The 18,875-nt window shown below is 39.0% G+C and overlaps 1 protein-coding gene across 1 annotated transcript; it reads right to left on the reverse strand.

Moving 5' to 3' along the window:
* Positions 1-13,541: 13,541 nt before the first annotated feature.
* Positions 13,542-18,433, reverse strand: LOC114416117 (vacuolar iron transporter homolog 4-like). Its single transcript, XM_028380994.1, has 2 exons — positions 17,919-18,433; positions 13,542-13,569 (listed from the first exon to the last, which is right to left on the reverse strand). Exons 1-2 carry the CDS (start codon positions 18,431-18,433, stop codon positions 13,542-13,544), a joined length of 543 nt encoding a protein of 180 aa, XP_028236795.1.
* Between the last annotated feature and the right edge of the window lie 442 nt (positions 18,434-18,875).

An 18,875-nucleotide genomic window follows, 5' to 3' on the forward strand; every position in this document is an offset into this window, starting at 1 on the left:
ACCACTCATGAAGGAACCTCCAAAGTAAAGATATCCAGATTGCAACTATTGGCTACAAAATTCGAAAATCTGAAGATGAAGGAGGAAGAATGCATTCATGACTTCCACATGAACATTCTTGAAATTGCCAATGCTTGCACTGCCTTGGGAGAAAGGATGACAGATGAAAAGCTGGTGAGAAAGATCCTCAGATCGTTGCCTAAAAGATTTGACATGAAAGTCACTGCAATAGAGGAGGCCCAAGACATTTGCAACATGAGAGTGGATGAACTCATTGGTTCCCTTCAAACCTTTGAGCTAGGACTCTCGGATAGGACTGAAAAGAAGAGCAAGAACCTGGCGTTCGTGTCCAATGATGAAGGAGAAGAAGATGAGTATGACCTGGATACTGATGAAGGTCTGACTAACGCAGTTGTGCTCCTTGGAAAACAGTTCAACAAAGTGCTGAAAAGAATGGACAGGAGGCAGAAACCACATGTCCGGAACATCCCTTTCGACATCAGGAAAGGTAGTGAATACCAGAAGAAGTCAGATGAAAAGCCCAGTCATAGCAAAGGAATTCAATGCCATGGGTGTGAAGGCTATGGACACATCAAAGCTGAATGTCCCACCCATCTCAAGAAGCAGAGGAAAGGACTTTCTGTATGTTGGTCTGATGATACAGAGAGTGAACAAGAAAGTGATTCTGACAGAGATGTGAATGCACTCACTGGGAGATTTGAATCTGATGAAGATTCAAGTGATATTGATATTGAAATCACTTTTGATGAGCTTGCTATATCCTATAGAGAACTATGCATCAAAAGTGAGAAGATTCTTCAGCAAGAAGCTCAACTGAAGAAGATCATTGCAAATCTGGAGGCTGAGAAGGAGGCACATGAAGAGGAGATCTCTGAGCTTAAAGGAGAAATTGGTTTTCTGAACTCTAAACTGGAAAACATGACAAAATCAATAAAGATGCTGAATAAAGGCTCAGATATGCTTGATGAGGTGCTACAGCTTGGGAAGAATGTTGGAAACCAGAGAGGACTTGGATTTAATCATAAATCTGCTGGCAGAACAACCATGACAGAATTTGTTCCTGCCAAAAACAGCACTGGAGCCACGATGTCACAACATCGGTCTCGACATCATGGAACGCAGCAGAAAAAGAGCAAAAGAAAGAAGTGGAGGTGTCACTACTGTGGAAAGTATGGTCACATAAAGCCCTTTTGCTATCATCTATATGGCCATCCACATCATGGAACTCAAAGTAGCAGCAGCGGAAGGAAGATGATGTGGGTTCCAAAACACAAGATTGTTAGTCTTGTTGTTCATACTTCACTTAGAGCATCAGCTAAGGAAGATTGGTACCTAGATAGCGGCTGTTCCAGACACATGACAGGAGTTAAAGAATTCCTGGTGAACATTGAACCTTGCTCCACTAGCTATGTGACATTTGGAGATGGCTCTAAAGGAAAGATCACTGGAATGGGAAAGCTAGTCCATGATGGACTTCCTAGTCTGAACAAAGTACTGCTGGTGAAGGGACTGACTGCAAACTTGATCAGCATCAGTCAGTTGTGTGATGAAGGATTCAATGTAAACTTCACAAAGTCAGAATGCTTGGTGCAAATGAGAAGAGTGAAGTTCTAATGAAGGGCAGCAGATCAAAGGACAACTGTTACCTATGGACACCTCAAGAAACCAGTTACTCCTCCACATGTCTATCCTCCAAAGAAGATGAAGTCAAAATATGGCATGAAAGATTTGGACATCTGCACTTAAGAGGCATGAAGAAAATCATTGACAAAGGTGCTGTTAGAGGCATTCCCAATCTGAAAATAGAAGAAGGCAGAATCTGTGGTGAATGTCAGATTGGAAAGCAAGTCAAGATGTCCCACCAGAAGCTTCAACATCAGACCACTTCCAGGGTGCTGGAACTACTTCACATGGACTTGATGGGGCCTATGCAAGTTGAAAGCCTTGGAGGAAAGAGGTATGCCTATGTTGTTGTGGATAATTTCTCCAGATTTACCTGGGTCAACTTTATCAGAGAGAAATCAGACACCTTTGAAGTATTCAAAGAGTTGAGTCTAAGACTTCAAAGAGAAAAAGACTGTGTCATCAAGAGAATTAGGAGTGACCATGGCAGAGAGTTTGAAAACAGCAAGTTTACTGAATTCTGCACATCTGAAGGCATCACTCATGAGTTCTCTGCAGCCATTACACCACAACAAAATGGCATAGTTGAAAGGAAAAACAGGACTTTGCAAGAAGCTGCTAGGGTCATGCTTCATGCCAAAGAACTTCCCTATAATCTCTGGGCTGAAGCCATGAACACAGCATGCTATATCCACAACAGAGTCACACTTAGAAGAGGGACTCCAACCACACTGTATGAAATCTGGAAAGGGAGGAAGCCAACTGTCAAGCACTTCCACATCTTTGGAAGTCCATGTTACATTTTGGCAGATAGAGAGAAAAGGAGAAAGATGGATCCCAAGAGTGATGCAGGAATATTCTTGGGATACTCTACAAACAGCAGAGCATATAGAGTATTCAATTCCAGAACCAGAACTGTGATGGAATCCATCAATGTGGTTGTTGATGATCTAACTCCAGCAAGAAAGAAGGATGTCGAAGACGATGTCAGAACATCGGGAGACAATGTAGCAGATACAGCTAAAAGTGCAGAAAACTCTGATTCTGCTACAGATGAACCAAACATCAATCAACCTGACAAGAGTCCCTCCATTAGAATCCAGAAGATGCACCCCAAGGAGCTGATTATAGGAGATCCAAACAGAGGAGTCACTACAAGATCAAGGGAGATTGAGATTGTCTCCAATTCATGCTTTGTCTCCAAAACTGAGCCAAAGAATGTGAAAGAGGCACTGACTGATGAGTTCTGGATCAATGCTATGCAAGAAGAATTGGAGCAATTCAAAAGGAATGAAGTTTGGGAGCTAGTTCCTAGACCCGAGGGAACTAATGTGATTGGCACCAAGTGGATCTTCAAGAACAAAACCAATGAAGAAGGTGTTATAACCAGAAACAAGGCCAGACTTGTTGCTCAAGGCTACACTCAGATTGAAGGTGTAGACTTTGATGAAACTTTCGCCCCTGTTGCTAGACTTGAGTCCATCAGATTGTTACTTGGTGTAGCTTGCATCCTCAAATTCAAGCTGTACCAGATGGATGTGAAGAGCGCGTTTCTGAATGGATACCTGAATGAAGAAGTCTATGTGGAGCAGCCAAAGGGATTTGTAGATCCAACTCATCCAGATCATGTATACAGGCTCAAGAAGGCTCTCTATGGATTGAAGCAAGCTCCAAGAGCTTGGTATGAAAGGCTAACAGAGTTCCTTACTCAGCAAGGGTATAGGAAGGAAGGAATTGACAAGACTCTCTTTGTCAAACAAGATGCTGAAAACTTGATGATAGCACAGATATATGTTGATGACATTGTGTTTGGAGGGATGTCGAATGAGATGCTTCGACATTTTGTCCAACAGATGCAATCTGAATTTGAGATGAGTCTTGTTGGAGAGCTGACTTATTTTCTGGGACTCCAAGTGAAGCAGATGGAAGACTCCATATTCCTCTCACAAAGCAAGTATGCAAAGAACATTGTCAAGAAGTTTGGGATGGAAAATGCCAGCCATAAAAGAACACCTGCACCTACTCACTTGAAGCTGTCAAAGGATGAAGCTGGCACCAGTGTTGATCAAAGTCTGTACAGAAGCATGATTGGGAGCTTACTATATTTAACAGCAAGCAGACCTGACATCACCTTTGCAGTAGGTGTTTGTGCAAGATATCAAGCCAATCCCAAGATAAGTCACTTGAATCAAGTAAAGAGAATTCTGAAATATGTAAATGGCACCAGTGACTATGGGATTATGTACTGTCATTGTTCAGGTTCAATGCTGGTTGGATATTGTGATGCTGATTGGGCTGGAAGTGCAGATGACAGAAAAAGCACTTCTGGTGGATGTTTCTATTTGGGAAACAATCTTATTTCATGGTTCAGCAAGAAGCAGAACTGTGTGTCCCTATCTACTGCAGAAGCAGAGTATATTGCAGCAGGAAGCAGCTGTTCACAACTAGTTTGGATGAAGCAGATGCTGAAGGAGTACAATGTCGAACAAGATGTCATGACATTGTACTGTGACAACATGAGTGCTATTAATATTTCTAAAAATCCTGTTCAACACAGCAGAACCAAGCACATTGACATTAGACATCACTATATTAGAGATCTTGTTGATGATAAAGTTATCACACTGGAGCATGTTGCCACTGAGGAACAAGTAGCAGATATTTTCACAAAGGCATTGGATGCAAATCAGTTTGAAAAACTGAGGGGCAAGCTGGGCATTTGTCTGCTAGAGGAGTTATAGCAGTTACTTCTATCTGAACGTGCTCAAACTTCTCACTCAACATTAATAGCACGTTCACTACTGGGCCAAAACAAATTCAACCTCCGTTTCACACGTTCTCCTACATTCCTCATTCAAACTTACATTTTCGTGGCAATCTCGTTTTCATCAGCATTCCCCAACACTTCTCAGATATTCACGAAACCACTCCCAAAGCTCTGCTTCTCCATGGCTACCTCACCAAAAGAAACCTCATCCCCTGTTTCACCCTCTGTACCATCATCTCCATCATCCTCCAAAACTCCATCAAACCAGGAACAACCTGCACTCAATATCCAATCCATACAAATGATTCCTGGTCCAGGCCCTGTTCCTGAGAAACTGGTCCCTAAAAGACAACAGGGAGTGAAGATTTCTGAAAACCCTAGCTTTGCAACAAGCCCTAGGGAAGAAGACACTGAGATGGATAAGAAGATCCGCAGTTTTGTGAATAGCATTTTGAAAAATGCTTCTGTCCCTGATGCTGATAAAGATGTCCCAACATCTTCCACCCCAAATGCTGAAGTCCTCTCTTCATCCAGTGAAGAGAAATCAACAGAGGAAGAGGATCAAGCCACAGAGGAGACCCCTGCACCAAGGGCACCAGAACCTGCTCCAGGTGACTTCATTGACCTAGAAGAAGTAGAATCTGATGAGGAACCCATTGCCAAAACGTTGGCACCTGGCATTGCAGAAAGATTACAAAGCAGAAAGGGAAAAACCCCCATTACTAGGTCTGGACGAATCAAAACTACTGCACAGAAGAAGAGCACACCAATCACTCCTACCACATCCAGATGGAGCAAAGTTGCAATCCCTTCCAAGAAGAGGAAAGAAATTTCCTCATCTGATTCTGATGATGATGTCGAACTAGATGTTCCCGACATCAAGAGAGCCAAGAAATCAGGGAAAAAGGTGCCTGGAAATGTCCCTGATGCCCCATTGGACAACATTTCATTCCACTCCATTGGCAATGTTGAAAGGTGGAAATTTGTATATCAACGCAGACTTGCTTTAGAAAGAGAACTGGGAAGAGATGCCTTGGATTGCAAGGAGATCATGGACCTCATCAAGGCTGCTGGACTGCTGAAAACTGTCACCAAGTTGGGAGATTGTTATGAAAGTCTAGTCAGGGAATTCATTGTCAACATTCCCTCTAACATAACAAACAGAAAGAGTGATGAGTATCAGAAAGTGTTTGTCAGAGGAAAATGTATTAGATTCTCCCCTGCTGTAATCAACAAGTACCTGGGCAGACCAACTGAAGGAGTGGTGGATATTGCTGTTTCTGAGCATCAAATTGCCAAGGAAATCACTGCCAAGCAAGTCCAGCATTGGCCAAAGAAAGGGAAGCTTTCTGCAGGGAAGCTAAGTGTGAAGTATGCAATCCTGCATAGGATTGGCACTGCCAACTGGGTACCCACCAATCATACTTCCACTGTTGCCACAGGTTTGGGTAAATTTCTGTATGCTGTTGGAACCAAGTCCAAATTTAATTTTGGAAACTATATTTTTGATCAAACTATTAAGCATTCAGAATCTTTTGCTGTCAAATTACCCATTGCCTTCCCAACTGTATTGTGTGGCATTATGTTGAGTCAACATCCCAATATTTTAAACAACATTGACTCTGTGAAGAAGAGAGAATCTCCTCTATCCCTGCATTACAAACTGTTTGAGGGGACACATGTCCCAGACATTGTCTCGACATCAGGGAAAGCTGCTGCTTCAGGTGCTGTGTCCAAGGATGATTTGATTGCTGAACTCAAGGACACATGCAAGGTGCTGGAGGCAACCATCAAAGCCAACACAGAGAAGAAAATGGAGCTGGAACGCCTGATCAAAAGACTCTCAGACAATGGCGTTGATGATGGAGAAGCAGCTGAGGAAGAAGAAGATGCAGCAGAGGATACAGAATCAGATGATGATGATTCTGATGCCACCCCATGACCATCAGACCTTTATTTTTTTGCTTTTTACTCTTACTAGCTATTGCGGCATGTCCCTTTGAGCAATTGATTGTTATTGGTCTGTAATATTTGCACATTAATTTCATGCATTCTACTCTTGCCAAATTCTGTCTAAAAAGGGGGAGTAGTAGGATATTATGCATGATCTATGATTTTGAGGGGGAGTAGTATTTATACTGCTGCTGCTGATGATGATTGATGTAAGCTACTGAAACTAGTAGCTGATAGAAGATGCTGCAGTGAACTGTTACCTAGCAGAATATTCACTTCACAGCAGTAAGAGCATGGAGACAGGGGGAGCAGAAAGCTGATGTCACGTGAGATGTCTTGACATCCTGGAAAAGACTTGTAGATTTGCAATTGCAGAATTTTGCTGTCACCACTACAGGTACTGCTGTGCTTGATTACTCTGATAATGAAAGTTGCTGATCCCACTTGCATGACTGCTCGTACCTGCTCAGGAAGTGTCTAAGTATGTTTTAGACAAAATTTGCCAAAGGGGGAGATTGTTAGTGCTTAGCTTTACTTAGTTTTAAAAGATTGGCTAAAATTTTGTTAAAACATAAGCACTTAGACAATGAAGGAAAGCTGGAGTTGCTGCACATGATGTCTAACATTATGTCAAGGAATCAGATTGGGCTGCACAATGCACAAGGCAAGATAAAATGTCAAATGAAGAATTGAAGCTGCAGGATCCACGATGTCGGATACAATGTCCAGGACATCCTGCCCGAAAATACTGGACACATAAATCTGTTATATCTTTAACAGATTAATGTGCAGTCAGCAACAGATTAGGAGCTCTATCTTTAGGAACGAATTAAAAGATAATTAAAGATTGAATTACAAACTTGAATAGTTTCGTTCAGGGATTAGAGATTGAAGATAAAAACTAAAAGATAAAACTTTATCTTTTAGATCTTTAAGTGCAGATTTTTCAGGAGAATGATAGAGCTTATCCAGCGCAAGTTGTTGCAGCCCAGATACGTACACTGCTATATAAACATGAAGGCTGCACGGGTTTTGAATCAAGTCAGAGATTGAAGAGTTATTTTGTGAGTTTTGTGACTTGAGTGTTTTGTGAGCCACCTTGATGCTACCCTAACATCAAGTGTTGGACCTGAGTGTGTAGAGTTGATCTCTATTGTTCAGAGAGCAATCTCTGGTGTGTCTTTGATTTGTTTGTAAACACGGGTGAGTGATTGAGAGGGAGTGAGAGGGGTTCTCATATCTAAGAGTGGCTCTTAGGTAGAAGTTGCATGGGTAGTGGTTAGGTGAGAAGGTTGTATACAGTGGCTGTTAGATCTTCGAACTAATACTATTTTAGTGGATTTCCTCCCTGGCTTGGTAGCCCCCAGATGTAGGTGACGTTGCACCGAACTGGGTTAACAATTCTCTTGTGTTATTTACTTGTTTAATCTGTTCATACTGTCATATACAATCTGCATGTTCTGAAGCGCGATGTCGTGACATCCTGTACGACATCTGTCCTCAGTATCAGAATTTCACTCTCTTCTCCCTTTTCCAAAAGAACATAGGACTAACCGCCTGAATTCTTTTGTGTCTCCCTTCTCCCTTTCCAAGAGATTTCTCTTGATTCTTCCCTTTCCCTTAAACAAAAGATTTCAAAGGACTAACTTCCTGAGATATCTTTTGTTTCCCCTTACAAAGATTCAAAGGACTAATCACCTGAGAATTCTTTGTCTTAACACATTGGAGGGTACATCCTTTGTGGTACAAGTAGAGGGTACATCTATTTGGGTTGTTGTAACTGAGAACAAGAGAGGGTACATCTCTTATGGATCAGTTCAAGTGGAGGGTACATCCACTTGGTTGTTCAAAGAGAACAAGCGAGGGTACATCCCTTGTGGATCTTTGCTTGTAAAGGATTTTACAAGGTTGAAAGAAATCTCAAGAACCGATGGTTGCTTGGGGACTGGATGTAGGCACGGGTTGTTGCCGAACTAGTATAAAATTCTTGTTTTTGTCTTCTTCTTCCTTACACTTTTTAATTTCCACAGTGTACTTTACTTTTACGCTTTACTTTTGTTTACGTTACATAAATTAGTAGTAAAACCTAAGAAGGATAAGTTTTAATTTGTCAAGGTACATTGATAATTAATTCAACCCCCCCTTCTTAACTATTTCGAGGCCACTTGATCCAACATTGAACTACTTGAATAATCCTCAAGGGTAACCTCTGGTCATGCTCTTCTGCCATGGTAATGGCTTTAGGTAATTGAGTGGCAGATTCCCTTGATGATGGTGAATCAGGTGATAATAAGTTAGAGAAATGAGTCTTCTCTATAAGAATGGATGCAACTGTTCTATCTTGCAGAAGTTTCCTTCTCCTCTTGGCCCTGTTCTTTTGCAATGTAGCTTTAATTTGTAAGTCCCAAGGAACTAAATTGCCTATGGGAGATCTATGCATATACAATACTAATAGAACAATGGTTATCTAGTTTAACAAGAGAAGACAAATAGGAATTAAGAACAAATATTCACAAAAACAATCAAAGAATAACAAATAAAGAATAGACACCTAAAAACGAGCTAACTTCCCAAATAAAAAGAAGTTCCCCAGCAACGGCGCCAAAAACTTGTTCGGCTTCCGGCAAGTGCACCAGATCGCACAAGTAGTATAAAACGGAAAGAACCGAGTATTAAACACTCGAGGAACTTGTGTTATTTGGTAAGCTATTTCAACAAATAGGTGTCTGGTGTGTAAAGGTAAGTGTGAATATGAACAAGGGTATAAACTATCTATGCAAAAACAAAGAAAATCATGCAAGAGAAATGATGTGTAAAAACAAGTAGAGAACACGTTGGTCTTCCTAATAGGTGCCTGATACTAAAAAGATATTGTCTATCTAACAATGCTCATGTGTTCTTATGGTGTCTCCTGAGATACTAAACCCTGATTCCTCATGATAGTTTAGCCTAATCCTGATCAAGCATCGTCCTCATATTCCTCTTGTAAGACTAAACTCAACCAGGACCGCATTAAGCCACACATACTCAACTAACTTATCGCACCCCAATTCCTCGTGAAAGCACGACAACTTAGCCCTGTAGATGAGTTTGTGAGTGATTGTGAGTTTCCACTGTTGAATGACCCTAACAAAGCATGCATCTATGTGATCAAGGTAAAGGCATACTGGAATGAAAAGCAGATAGCACAGAGAACACACAAAACATCATTAAATAGATAGAAATATATTTGCATCCGGTAGCTACAGGGAAGATCAACAGAGGATTTAACTTTCCATACCAAGAAGCCTTCTTAACAACAAAGAGAAGAACAAGATGAAAGATTGCAAAAATACAAGTGGTGAAGATGTCTCCTTCACCTCTAGGACCTCACAATCACTCACAAACTCATCTCAAGCTCTCAAACCGGTTCCTGTTTCAAGCTTTGGTCTCTGCAGATCTTCACAAAACAAAATCTCTCAAAACTCTCTGGAACTTGGACCTTTCTCTCTCTAGAAACCCTAGACATGCAAAGCTCTGAATCCCAGTCCAAACTCTCTTCACAAAATCTGATTTTAGGCTTAAATAGGTGTCCTTGTTCATGCTCGTGCGCTTAGCGCACTTATGGTCCGCTTAGTGCACTTTGGTGATTTTTGGCTTAGCACGCCTTTCTCGTTTAGCGGATGAACTGAAGCGGAGCGCTTAGTGAGATGAAGCGGTGTGCTTAGCGAACATGTACAACTCATCTTCTTCTGGATTCTTCCTCACGCTTAGCCCAGGAGTGTTGCACTTAGCAAATGCTCGCGAAGCCAGTAGATTGGCTTAGCGAGAAGGTGAAAAACAATACTTTCCAAAGCTTGCATAATTAACCTGAAATTGAGAGAAAATGATTATTAAACACACAAAATGAATATACTAAGTATTTATTACCTATACTTAACAAAAAATACTTATAACACTATAGAATAACTATAAATTGGGAGAGTTTGATACAATTTATACAAGTTTTATACACAAAAGTTAGTCATTTTCATCGACTAACATTCACCCCAACTCTTAGGCTATGTCCAGTTCTCCTTCAAACTTGAAGGGTTCTGCTAATCAAAACTTTGATTAGCACCAAGTATTCTCTATGCCACTTTTGGCTACAACAAGTACTTTATAGGCCACTTCTGCCACTACCTTTAATCTCCCCCTGAGATTAAGACCCAAGTATTTTTTGTCATGAAGCCATTTATGGCTTTCATGAGAAGAAATTGTTGGATCAAGTGGCCTCGAAATAATTAAGAAGGGGGGATTGAATTAATTATTAACGAACCTTTACTAATTAAAAATCTATCCTTCTTAATATTACCAAAAGTAAAAGCAATAATTAAAGTGCACAATAGAAATTAAAAGAGTAGGGAAGAAGAAGACAAACACAGTAGATTTATACTAGTTCGTGCCTACATCCAGTCCCCAAGCGACCTGTGATCTTGAGATTTCTTTTCAACCTTGTAAAAATCCTTTTACAAGCAAAGATACATAAGGGATGTACCCTCCCTTGTTCTCTTTGAACAACCTAGTGGATGTACCCTCCACTAGAACTGATCCACACGATATGTACCCTCTCTTGTTCTCAGTCACAACAAGCCAAGTAGATGTACCCTCTACTTGTACCACAAAGGATGTATCATCCAATGTGTTAAGACAAATTTCTCAGGCGGTTAGTCCTTCGAAACTTTGTGAAGGGGGAAACAAAAGAATTCTCAGGCGGTTAGTCCTTTGAAATCTTTTGTTTATGGGAAAGGAAAGAATCAAAAGAATTCTCAAACTGTGTCGTTTTGAATTCTTTGACAAGGGAGAAGGGAGACACAAAATAATTCAGGCAGTTAGTCCTTCGTTCTTTTGGAAAAGGAAGAAGAGAGACACAAAAAGAATTCAGGCGGTTAGTCCTTGGCAAATTCTTTTTGGCAAAGGGAGAAGGGAATGAAAAAGATGAATAGCATAAGTTTTTGAACAAAGAACTTTTCTTGGAAGAGAAAGTTTTGAACAAAAAATTTTTGAAAGATGAAGAGATGAAACCAAAAAGTTTTGAAAGAAATGAAAGAAGATGTTGAAAGATAGATTGAAAGATAGAATGATTGAAATAGATGATTGATATGAATCAATGTTTCATGCCAAGGTCACATATTTATAGTTTCTTGATGACTCAAGTCAAAACTTGTAAGTCTTGGCAATTCCTTTAAAACTAATTACTTAAAAAGTTATGACTTTTGAAAGAATCTTCATAAACAAGTCACTTGAAGAATTGTGACTTTGGAAATGAATTTTTCGAAAATATTAACATTTTAAAACACTGGTAATCGATTACTACAATCTGGTAATCGATTACTACAATCTGGTAATCAATTACCAGAGAGTAAAACTCTTTGGAAATGATTTTGTGAAAACTTCTTGTGCTACTCAATGTTTTAAAAAACATTTTAATACTTATCTTGATTAAGTCTTCTCTTGATTCTTGAATCTTGATCTTGATTATTCTTGAATCTTGAATCTTCTTGATGAAACTTTCTCTTGAATCTTTCTCTTGATTCTTGAATTGTTCTTGACTCAATCTTGAAATCATTCTCTTGGGCTTTTTGTCATCATCCTTGTTATCATCAAAATACCTTGAATCAATCTTGATTCATCATCATGAATCAATCTTCATTCATCATCATGAAGCAATCAAGTTTGCTTCTACAGAAATCAAGAAGATTCAAGAATCAAGAGAAGTTTGATTTCAAGATTCAAGAGAAGATGAATTCAAGATTCAAGGGAAGAAATCAAGAAGACTTCACAAGGGAAGTATTGAAAATATTTTTCAGAAAACAAACATAGCACAATTTTGTTTTTCAAAAGAGTTTTTCTCAAAATTTTCTAAGTTACCATAGTTTTTACTCTCTGGTAATCGATTACCAGTTTCCTGTAATCGATTACCAGTGGCAAAGTTTGATTTCAAAAGTTTTTAACTGAATTTGCAACATTTCAATTGATTTCAAAATGGTGTAATCGATTACAAGATATTGGTAATCGATTACCAGTGTATCTGAACATTGAAATTTGAAATCAATTGTGAAAAGTCATATCCTTTCATAAAAAGCTTTTTGTAATCGATTACATGGTTTTGGTAATCGATTACTAATGACAAGTTTTGAATGAAAAGTCAAGAGATGTAACTCTTCCAATGGTTTTCAGGTTTTTCTCAAGGTTATAACTCTTCCAATAGTTTTCTTGACCAGACATGAAGAGTCTATAAAAGCAAGACCTTGACTTACATTTCAAATAACTTTTCCAATTTACTTTTGAATATCTTCTTCTTCTTCTTCTTCCTTTGCCAAAAGCTTTCAAAGTTTTCTGGTTTCCAAACCTTGTTCTTTCACAGAAAACAAAAGTGTGCTATTCATCTTTTTCATTCTCTTCTCCCTTTGCCAAAAAGAATTTGCCAAGGACTAACCGCCTAAATTCTTTTTGTGTCTCTCTTCTCCCTTTTCCAAAAGAACGAAGGACTAACCGCCTGAATTCTATTGTGTCTCCCTTCTCCCTTGTCAAAGAATTCAAAACGACACAGTCTGAGAATTCTTTTGATTCTTCCTTTTCCCTTAAATAAAATATTTCAAAGGACTAACCTCCTGAGATATCTTTTGTTTCCCTTTCACAAAGTTTCAAAGGACTAACCGCCTGAGAACTTTGTCTTAACACATTGGTGAGTACATCCGTTGTGGTACAAGTAGAAGGTACATCTACTTGGGTTGTTGTAACTGAGAACAAAAGAGGGTACATCTCTTGTGGATCAGTTCAAGTGGAGGGTACATCCACTTGGTTGTTCAAAGAGAACAAGGGAGGGTACATCCCTTGTGGATCTTTGCTTGTAAAGGTTTTTACAAGGTTGAAAATAAATCTCAAGGACCGCAGGTCGCTTGGGGACTGGATGTAGACACGGGTTGTTGCGGAACTAGTATAAAACTCTTGTGTTTTTCTTCTTCTTCCCTACACTCTTTAATTTCCGCTGTGCACTTTAATTATCGCTTTTACTTTTGGTTAAAGTTTCAATTACTGTTCTTTACTTTCTTAACATTATAGTAAAAGCATAATTAATCTAGTAACATTAAGAAGGATAGATTTTTAATTAGTAAAGGTTCATTAATAATTAATTCAACCCCCCATTCTTAATTATTCAAAGGCCACTTGATCCAACAACATTAACATCAGTTCTTGAAAAACCGATCTTAACATTAATTTGTTAACATCGATTTTTGAAGAACCGATGTTAACGTCTTTTAATTAACATCGGTTTTTTATGAAACCGATGTTAATGTATGATAAGTTAACATCGATTTCTCTCAGAAAATCGATGTTAACATTAACATCATTTGGTTAACATCGGTTTTGTATTGAAAACCGAAGTTGGACTTATATTTTAAAATATTAGAACGCGAGCCCTTCTTTGCTCGCGCTCTGTTCTTATCCTTCTAAGCTTCTTCTTCTTTGTGACCATATCTATTTGTATCTGGAAGCTTATCAAGACCGTGACACCTCGCCACCTTAACTAGGTACACGTTTCGTGAATTTTTCTTGTCTTTAACATGTTGTATTGAATACCGTGGGTGAGTTTGGGGAACTCATGCTCACTGCAAGGATCTTTGTTTGTTTGTGTTGCATGGATTTGGTTTGTGGAAGTCGTGGTCACTGCTAGGTCTATTTGGGGTGCTCACTCGTGCTCGCAAGGTCTCATTTTGAGTGAGGTAATTCAGATTGCTAGGTGTCCTTTGAATGCTTAATGTCTTGGTAGCTATGTGTGTGTTGTAATGCGTATAGCACCATGGCAAATGTAACAATGTTCTGGTTTTTCTTTTATTGTTGTGTGTTCTGAGCTTTGAGGAGTCACTGTCTCACACCATTTTTTAAAACAAGTTAATAGAAATTAGAATAGTACCCACATTGTTATTTATTCATGCTGAATTATTCATAAGTAGATATATTATATATATTAATGAAAGCAGTACAAGTGGTACTCATTTACAAATAGCCTAGCATCAATGAGAGCAGGCCTATGATTAGCTAATACAATATACATAATAAGTATTAGAGAACCAAATATGTGGCTATTAGCTAGGTAACCACCCACCAAGCTTCCTAGGCTCAATGGAGAGTCTGAGAAAGTTGGACCTTAGCTTAAGTGGGTTGATGGGATTAATCCTTCATGAACTAGGAAACCTCTCAAACTTGAAACACCTTAATCTTGGATACAATTATGCTCTTCAGATAGATAATCTTAATTGGATATCAAGGCTATCTTCCTTAGAGTACCATGATTTGAATGGTTCAGACCTTCATAAATAAGGTAACTGGCTTCAAGTAGTGAGTGCACTTCCATCTCTTTTAGAACTACAGTTGGAGAGCTGTCAAATTGATAACTTAGGACCACCAAAAGGAAAAACCAACTTCACACATCTCCAAGTCCTTGATCTTTCTAAATCTCAGTAATAATACCTTTACTTGTCCAATTCCCTCACCATTTACAAACTTGTCATCCTTGGGAACTTTAAACCTAGCTCAGATCCGACTGAATGGAACAATTTCTAAGAGTTTTGAGTTCCTAAAAAACCTGCAGGTATCAAATCTTGGAGCTAATTCTTTGACTGGTGATATGCCTGTAACTTTTGGAACTTTGTCAAATTTAGTGACGTTATATCTTTCATCTAATTTGTTAGAAGGATCTATAAAAGAATCAAATTTTGTAAAACTTTTGAAATTAAAGGAACTACGTTTGTCTTGGACGAACTTGTTACTCAGTGAATGATGCCACATTGCCATAGTGAAGGGGCACACATGCACACGACGTTGTGATAGCTAGCCTTTTAGTGAGATACTCTATGATTCTAGCATGGCAATTAATCGGTTTTGTTATTATTACATATGAGAGAGAGAGAGAAAGAGAGAGAGAGAACCATATATATATATAGACATTGATCTAAGTGTGAACCATTTAATGTGATAGGGACAATGAGATTCTTCTCAAAGTACATGTTGGATCCAATGAGATTGTACACATTAACCAAGCTGCTATCAAATTCTACATCTTCAAGCTCATTTGCCAAGTCTACCTCTAAGTCTAATTTGTTGTCTTCCATTGTAAAAACTCATTTTCCAGTTAATTCAGTTTCCCTTGAATTTCACCCTAATGTGTGCCTTGTTAAATCTCATGGATCCAATGAGATTCTTCTCAAAGTACATGTTGGATCCAATGGCTTGTACACATTAACCAAGCTGCTGTCAAATTCTACCTCTTCAAGCTCATTTGCCAAGTCTACCTCTAAGTCTAATTTGTTGTCTTCCATTGTAAAAACTCATTTTCCTGTTAATTCAACTTTTGTAAATACTATCTCAACCAACACTTGGCACTCTAGGATACTCTCCTATGCATAAAGGGTACAAATGTGTATCTTCTGATGCCATAATTGATGTCTCTAAGGATGTGATTTTTAATGAAATCGGATATCCCTATCCTGATCTATTTTCTACTGCATTGAAGCCCACAAATATGTCCTCATCATCATTACCATTAGCCTTCATTCCTATTGTTCCCATTCCCCAAACTCACCCACCTTCTCCTAATAAGTCACAAACTGTGTTCCAGAATTTTTTTGCTGTTGTTTCTCAATAATCCCCTACTATTGTCTCCACCCCACAACCCTCACAAATTGCTATCTCTTCAGATCAGTCCCACATTCCTTCACCTAATCCTTCTTCCACTAGTTCTTCCACTTATTCTTTACCATAAAATGTTCAAAGTGTACCTCAAAATAATCACCCTATGCAAACCAGATCCAAATCTGGCATCGTTCAGAGGAGGATAAATCCTACTCTTATTTTGACTCACTTGGAACCTAAGTCCACTAAGCAAGCTCTTACTGACCCTGCATGGTTGACAACTATAAAGGCAGAATATGATGCCTTAATCAACAATAATACTTGGACTCTTGATCCTCTTCCCCCTAGTAGGGTCCCTATTGGCTGCAAGTTCGGTTTTAGCTCTAGCAAATGTGATCCCTCATTATTTGTCTATTCCAAAGGTTCCACAACTGTCTACATGTTGATCTATGTTGATGACATAATCATCACCGTTAATAATCCTACTTTGCTACAGAGCTTAATTTGCAAACTCAATAGTGTTTTCTCCTTGAAGGATCTTGGTTCATTGGTCTGTTCCAAAAGTGCATCTATGCTACACTATCAAGTCATAAAAAGATATCAAAGAAAAAAAAAACAATTCGGTGATAGAACAAGATATTTAAATTACCAAAAAATTAGAAATGAAATAATAAGCAAGGAAATACTTTTTCTCCATTTAGAATAATTTCTTGTAACTCTTTCACTCGATCTTGAATCATTTGACGATCTTTCGGTTAAGGCCTGGGATTCTCTCTAGGTTTATGCCTCTTACAATTTGGCTTGCAAGCTTCATCTGGCCTCTTTGAGTATCTAGTTGAAACACTATTCTCTCATTTCACACTCCCACTGTTCTTAACCCATGAACTAAGTTGAGAGCCATAAATAGAACTAGTTTGAGAACAGTTTCCAGCATCATCCTTGTTACATCCAAACCTAAGAAAACTAGTTTTTGTGGCACCTGTTTTACCATCATTCTTAGGCAAATCAAATAATCCCCCTTGGAAATGACTAGACACTACTGTCCTTCAGGCAGGAGAAGGAACAAAGAAAGTACAATTCCATGTCAATGTTGTCCTATAAGACATGTCATCAGAATCCTGTTTCACAATAGATTTGGCTTTGGAGACCATGACATCCAAAAGGTGGTCTGTTCCCATCCCAAAAAAGATGTCGTTGTCTGATATTGCTTCTTTAACTGAATAAATATCAGGACTAGTCGTTGCACCCTGCATGTTCATAGGTGCTATCTTTTTGTCCATATTCTCTGCATTAGCATCTAATTCATAAGTAAAGAGATTATCCCAGTTTCCATTCAGCAATTGGTTTTTCAAATCCACCCCTAAAACATCAAACAAGTAATCACCCGATGGAGGTTTAGCACCATCTAGTTTGTGTTTAGGATCCATTGTCATCATAGATTCAAGGACAATTTAGGACTCTGCTAGCTGAGCAACTGCTTCCTGTCTAGCTGAGGCTTGCTCCCTGTTTGGTACATTAGTAGTCATACTAGGTTGTGAAATAGGATTATTTGGTTGGACCACTTGATCCCTTTGAGCAAATTGCACTCCAGCACTCTGTAAAAAGTATAAACCCAATGTCATGAGTTTGCTTTTAGTATTGGCATTCAAAAAGCATATAATGACTAGTATTGGAAAACAATTATACTCCCCAGCAACCATTTTTCTTTTTCTTTTGGTAACAACTTGTATTATGTACCAAGAGAGTAGGATAGTGATAACTGTCTATAATTAGGTAACAAATAAAGAGAAGTCCAAGTCCAAGATGATCTAGCTACTCCAAGTCCAGGATAGCTGTCTATAATCCAGGATAGTGATATCAACATGTGTGTGTGTGTGTGTGTGTGTGTGTGTGTGTGTGTGTTAAAGAAAAAGTAATAGCCATGGCCAACAACCCTCCAATCAAAACCCTCAAAGTGGACTTAACCCTGGGTGCTTTCCCTAAAAAGGCCCCCAAATCTCCAAAGATGATCAAAGCAAGGGTGACAACAGCTACCACCACCCCTAACCTTGCCTTATAGGTATTGAAAAAGGCAGCACCAAGTAGTTGCACCCCTATACCAATAGCATATTGTGAGTAAACAAAAACAAAGTCTCCAATGGCCAAGCTGCATACTCCAGCCACCATCCCTGCAACCCCAGTCAGCAGCATACTCTTAACATCTTTCCTCACACCTCCAACTCCCATCATGAGGGATGTTGTTGAGACAAAACCATCATTGGCACCCAAAACAGCAGCTCTAAGCCATTTTGGTCTCTTTGCATAGTCAAAACCCTCTCTCTGTCCTTCCACCTCCAAGTTTAACATCTTTGGAGGGTTGTTGGCTTCTCTACGATCAAGGTCATCATGGCATGGTTGAATATTGTTGTTTTCCATGGCTAGCTATTGCAAAAGAAATATATGATAACAATGTACAGTTGTATGAGATGGGAAATGGAGTGTGGAGGACACATGCCTTGGGATAAATAAATTTATAGAAGGAGAGCCAAGTGGGAAACAGAATAGGGTAGTGGGAGATAGGTAGGACAAAGAGTAATTTTGGAATCTAATACGGTTCATACTTGGAAGGAAGTTGCATAACTCAACTCCAAAAGTTAGTTCTGATACCATATTAGAATATTAAAAATGTGAGTTTAGGCCTTACTCAACCCCAAAAGCTAGATCAAGGGGTGAGGATTGCCCCTCACTTATTTATAATCTCAATGCATTATATGATATAATAAAAAAATAAAGATGTCAGAGAGTCCAGATTCTCATGTTCTCTTCACTCGTATTTAGCTTTAGCATCTCATGGCTCTCACATTGTGTTGGAATTGTT

Source organism: Glycine soja, chromosome 6, assembly GCF_004193775.1.
Source record: "Glycine soja cultivar W05 chromosome 6, ASM419377v2, whole genome shotgun sequence".
Classification (NCBI taxonomy): Eukaryota; Viridiplantae; Streptophyta; class Magnoliopsida; order Fabales; family Fabaceae; genus Glycine; species Glycine soja.